The sequence below is a fragment of the Trichomycterus rosablanca genome, chromosome 13 (assembly GCF_030014385.1).
Source record: "Trichomycterus rosablanca isolate fTriRos1 chromosome 13, fTriRos1.hap1, whole genome shotgun sequence".
Classification (NCBI taxonomy): Eukaryota; Metazoa; Chordata; class Actinopteri; order Siluriformes; family Trichomycteridae; genus Trichomycterus; species Trichomycterus rosablanca.
Genome location: NC_086000.1, coordinates 7,393,011 through 7,399,010, shown reverse-complemented (window position 1 = coordinate 7,399,010; position 6,000 = coordinate 7,393,011). Strand labels below are relative to the sequence as shown.

General features: G+C 38.1%; 1 protein-coding gene across 1 annotated transcript in view; it reads left to right on the top strand.

Moving 5' to 3' along the window:
- Window positions 1-1,749: 1,749 nt before the first annotated feature.
- Window positions 1,750-6,000, top strand: part of LOC134325657 (formin-like) — a 102,310-nt gene continuing 98,059 nt past the window's right edge. The window contains exon 1 of the mRNA XM_063007903.1: window positions 1,750-2,653. Coding sequence (XP_062863973.1) covers window positions 1,750-2,653 — 904 coding nt within the window. The remainder of the gene's footprint in view (window positions 2,654-6,000) is intronic.

Below are 6,000 nucleotides of genomic sequence, written 5' to 3'. Positions count from 1 at the left end.
TGTATACCTAATGGCTATTATTTTTAGCTAATTATTATTGTTTTAGATGAGCACAATTAAGTGGCAGTTTCTACAGTCCTATATTTGAATGTTAACACCAGGTTATTTAATGACATACTGAAAATAACTGCACATCACATTTTAATTATTCTTGTCATCAGTGTGTTTAAACTATGAAGTTTTAACTCTTTTTTAAATTTTAACTTTAATATTTGTTTAAGCTCCTATAGAACATTTACTTTGTTTATAACTTAGGAGTAAATACTTACAAAATTGCAATATACATATAATATGTACAATGTGTTGCATTATTCAGAATTATTTAATCATTATTTAATGTTTGGCTTGTTCTTCCTGTGTCTGGTTGGGTTTTCTTTGTGCACTCTGGTTTCCTCCCATCTCCCAAAAAGGTTTTGGTTTCTCAGGTATCATGCTGCACAAATGACACCAAATTACTTTATTACCACTTACTTTATCTACTGCATCTTTTCACCTGCATGAGGCGAATTCATATGCGGATCAGTCTTGTGTATGGAGAGCCACACCCTGTCCACATTGTAGTTTGTTCCTCGACTCTGCGCAGGCGCCATCAATCAGCCAGCAGAGGTTGTAGCTGCACAAGTTATGAGGAACCCTGTATGAACAAAAGCCAATCGTTGTTCATATGGCCGCCCAGCCCAGCCCAATGGCAGAGCTGAGAATCGAAGCGATGTGTTTGAAATCTCAGCTCTGGTGTGCTAGCGTGTTTTACTGCTGCGCCACCTAAACGACTATATTCCCTTACTAAAAACACTGACTGTAGTTTGCTACGATTTTATGCCATTGTATATTTCTGTGTAGACTTAAACATTTATGTTTTGGTCTAATTGTTTGATAATTTAATGATTTTGGACTTGATTTTTTCTTGAACTCTCAGTAATAGCTTCCTCCTTTTAACAGATCTTCAATTGTCTGTGGGCAAGCAATCCACTACCAAAGCCAGGAGCCCCAGGATGGCCATCTATTTAACGTAAATGCTTGGGTAAAATAATGGCTCCCATAATGCAGGGCACACACACAGTGCTCTATCTTTACAAACAGATTGAGGAGTTTAGCCACATCAGCCCGTACTTCCCCACTAAGAGAGTCAGAGGTTTTTCTTACCGTGGCCACACCTCTCATGACTGCCAGACCTTAAACGCTAATCAGCATGACCAGAAGGCTGAAGATCCTGCGGGGTGGAAACAAAGACGTCAGTCTTACAAAACAGCAGACGAAGTCCTGCAATCCTGTGAAGCAACAGAAGGAGTTTTAGATGAGATTCACTGGCTGTCTGCGGAACATTGTCAGCTGCTGGTGGATCTCTTGTCTCTGTGTGGTGACTGTGCATTGAGGGTCAGAATGGGCAACCAAGATGGAAAGTTACAAGAACAACTTGAAGGGCATGGGGAATATCTTGTCCATAGCGTTAACAGCAGCAACCTTCATCATGTCCTTACTTTGTCCCCAGATCATGAGAGATCAGCCTCGCGAGTACGAAAGTTAAAGAAACTAAGTAGCAAGAAGATCGACAGCACTGAGGAGTTCTTGCAGACTAAGAAGAATAAAGCGTTGATCAGCTCATCAGAGTATCTTGATAAACTGGACGCACGAATATTGGTTCAGAGAGCTGAAAACCAAAAGATAACTGGAACTGCTGCTTCGATTTATGCCCCAGAAACCACTGGCTCATGCCCCTCTGCCAGTGTCAACTGTGAGCCTTTTCTCCCGATGGAAGAAACCTTCAATTCAGCTCAGGAAGGTTGGGACTTTATGGAGGACTCATGTCCATTTGAATCAGAAATAGACCTATGCTCTGAACTCACTGAGTTTGAGGACCAGTTCTCATTGAGTTATGGAACTTCTTGTGCTCTCTTGGAAGATATGCAGTACCATATCCAACAAGAACTAATGGCTGATAATAATACCACAGGACCAAGTAGAAGTAGCAACTCCACTGAGAATGAGAATTTGAATGAAAAACCTGGAGATAATTCCGCAGCTCCGCTCTGTGATGACGTGAGGAGGGGAACCATTCTTGTTGAAGTGGGATCAGAAACTGACATGATGAGACAGACTTCCTCTGGTGCTGTTACAGTAGCACATTATAAAGCTGATGACAGCTCTGTAATTGGATGTAATACTTGCCAAAGTTCTAGACAGAAAGAAGTGACAGCTTTAAATAGAAACTCCACACAGAAGCACAGCGGGAATCCAAAAGTTGGAGAGGCATTGAAGCTTCCTGTGTCACAATCTCAAGATGATTCTTTCAACCTTCTGCCCTGTACAAAACATCCCACATCTCCTTCAATTTCCAGTGTTTTTAATGTGTCTCACCCCACAAATAACAGTGTCCAGAATATGTCTCCTGCCTTATCACCGATATCATCCAGCTTGTCCAGTCCTCAAATGAACCATCGCATCGTATTGCTGCCTGAACAGGATGGAGGTAAAGTGAAAAAAGGAGAACGATGGTTCCGTGAAATAGCTGGGGATCAGCCTAAAGTTTCAACAGAGGTTACTGACAGAAATGGAAATCACAGAATTGTCACAAAGCTTGATCTGAATCTCAGTCGACAGGGATCTGGAAGCTCTACATGGAGCAGTGCTGGCACACCTAGTTCCAAAATTACAGGTGAGTAAAATGATGGCATTATTTTGTGGCCTTGGTATTGTTTTTGTGGAAAGATAAATCCCAAACTTAAATTGTGTAATGCCCTCTTGTAGCCCTGTTTTGACGCTTGCTTACTGGCAGTGTCAAAATTACTCATCCTTCTTTTTTTTATTCTTCTTAACAAGTGTGTCTAATCTATCAACACCGATATAACTTTTTTGGCATGTGTTCACTTTAGCCATCACAAAAATGTACCCAATTTCTGGAAAAGTTTGGACAGTTTGTAAAATGCAATAAAAGCAACAGAGAATGTATTAATTCCCTTAAAGATTTATTTAATTAAAAAAGTACAAGAAAAAAGTTCTGCCTGTACAACTTGAATATATTTTGTAAACAGTAACAAGTGTAAATTTGTTAGTTATAAATTAGGATTTTAACATCAAGTTTTACACACTTCCATGACAGAAACGATAGTTATTTGTTACACAAGATTCATCAGTTCACAAGTTTAATGTCAAACACAGTCATGGACAATTTAGTAGGGATGTAACGATTCACCACAAGACAGTTAATAACCGATTCAAAAATGCCACAATTCAAATCGATTTGACATGTAAAATAAATCGATATTCACTTTAAACAGCAGAGGGCACTGGTGCTATACACCTCGCCTAGTTGACGTCACTGGCGCTATACGCCTGGTTGCCAAATTCGGGGTTTTTCAGCCAATTGGGCTTAATTCAAAATTGTTTTGCCCAATTTATTACCTCTGAAAAAATTATTTAGATGAATAAAAGATCATCACAAGTACAGTATTTTATTTTCTTTTTTAAAATAAATAAAAACTTTTACATAATTTGTCTTCAATTTCAGTTTAAAAAATCGGGAAAAAATCGTATCGTGAACCCAGGTCTGGAAAAGAATGTGAGGGTTTGGATTTTAATCCTCTCATAGATCAAAGCCATTTGAACAGCAAGGGGTTAAGACACTTGTCTTGCTCTCAGGAAATGCACTTCAACTCAAGCAATACTAATTTGCTCCAACCCCTTACAGCTACAACAAAAATGTGGATAACCCTCCTTTTTATTGAGTTTAGGTGTTTTAGCCACACTTTTCTAAAGATGTGTATTTAATTATATTTGTTATATGTAACAAGACAGATTGTGCCTCACCACTACTGCACCAGGTGTAGACAATAAGCCTAATATGCAGGATGCCCAAACAAGGTAGAACAATACTGTAGCAAACAAAAGGGGGAAAAGGGAAAATAAAAGCGGGGACCAAAACATCAGAAACAAAGTAACAAATGAAAGACACATCCACAGCCTGCAACGGAGAATTGATTAAGCAGGGATAGAACAGAAATTAAAACTGGTTATACAATATGGCAAGCTGGTCAGAGCGCCTGAGACAACCTAGTTCTCTAAAAAAAAGGGAAAGAAAGGAAACCCAAAAGAAGCTGGGGACGGCAATGCACAAGTGACTCCTCACCCCACCAACTGCCGTAGCTCGCATCCAGTGTGGGGCTCGCTCCGGAAAAGGGCTGTCATGCCACGTTTTAGGCAGCCTGCTCGTCCAGGGTGATTCCCTTGTAAACAACAAAAGATAAAAGTTTGCTGGCCTTATACAGCAGTAAAAAAAACCTCTCGTTTTAGCATGACTTTACCCCTCTGCAAAAAAATAGGTCCATGATTTCCATGCACAGAGCTCCAGATATCAACCCCAAAGGGCAGCTTTGTGATTACTTGTGATGTTGAATGTAAGCCAGGCCATTTCATTTAACATCAGTGCCAATTTCACAGACCTCTTGTTAAAAGCTTTAAGGTGGGTAACTCTCTATGAATGCTTATTAGTTTTGAAATATGGTATTTAACAAGTTAATGATTGTGTTCACATACTTTTGGCCATATATTGTATATCCTGTTAAAGAGTTAACTCCCAAAATGAGTCTTCTACTTAACCCTCCTGTTACGTTTACGGGTCAAATTGACCCGTCTTAATGTTTCAAAATCTAAAAAGATATAGTTAAAAGTATTTTTTGGCATGAAACGTCATTGATTTAACTTATTAAGCCAAGCAGAAGAAGTTAATAATGAGATATAAACAGTGATTATTGGGATTTTTTGGTTTCTAACACTTTTGGATGATTAAACATGCCCTGGGTCAAATTGACAATAAACGAACATAACAGGAGGCTTAAATATTAGAAGTTTATTAGCATTGCACAATAAAAGTTGTGGGTCGTCCCTTGCGCATATGTATTATCACAAGGTTCAGTCTAATGGAAGATGCTGCTTGCTTATCACCTATCATACAATAAACCCCAGAGCTTACTTAGCTTGGGGCAGAACAGATGCTGCCACTCTTCTCTATGCTTTACTGTCTAGTTTCCTGCTATCTGCTGATTTAATCGCAGATTATTTGTCAGTTCTTGCTCTCCTGGCTCTTCATTGTGGAAAGGTTGGTCTTTGTCTGCTTTTGGCTAAAGTAATTTGGTCTTGATTAGATTTGAGACTTCTTAATAGATGCTGCTAATCTTTGGAACACATCATGACACCAGGTAATTGACATATATGCTTAGATAAACCAACAAAATCCTGAACAAATTATTTGTCTTTGATAAAAGGAACAGGTAAAAAGACAACAATTAATAGTTGGTAAATGCCACAGTAAAGAGAGTAACCACTTATCTCCATATCATTTCGAATAAACCTCTCCGTAGAGCTTTCTTTCATTACACAGATACAGGCGATGAGGGCAGTTTTGTGGTGCAGCAAGTAGCGTTGCTGCATCACAGTTACATTGACACAGTTTCCTTTCTTAAATACATACAGTTCACAGAACATCATTTGGATCATGGTGTATTTTGGCAAATGCATGTATTTTGTATGTATTTTGTAGCTGTGGTTTTTACTTTGCAACTTTCTTATTAATGTTTTATGCTCAGTCTCTTTCACATAGTAAGATTATTAATGCTAATGTTTGATGGAAATTTTGGTAGGTTGGCCACTTCTGGGAAAATTCCACAGTTTTCTTACTTGTTGCATGATGTGCTACTGGTTGAGATCCTTTAAGCCTACTTCACCAGACAGCAGAAACTACAATTATATATAATATCTAATCATTTATACGTATAATAATATATAATAACAATAATAATGATATATTATTTTATCCATTTATACATAATAATATCAATTCTGAGTCACATGTTGTTTTTGACTGAAGCAAAAAAAATGCCGTTATACTGTTAATGTCTTTAACCCACAGTTAGTAAGTTTACTGAATAAATAATTTACAGTAGGGGACAAAAGTATGAGACCAAAATGCTTCAATTTTGCAATTTTCTTGAGTTTATTACCGTGTTT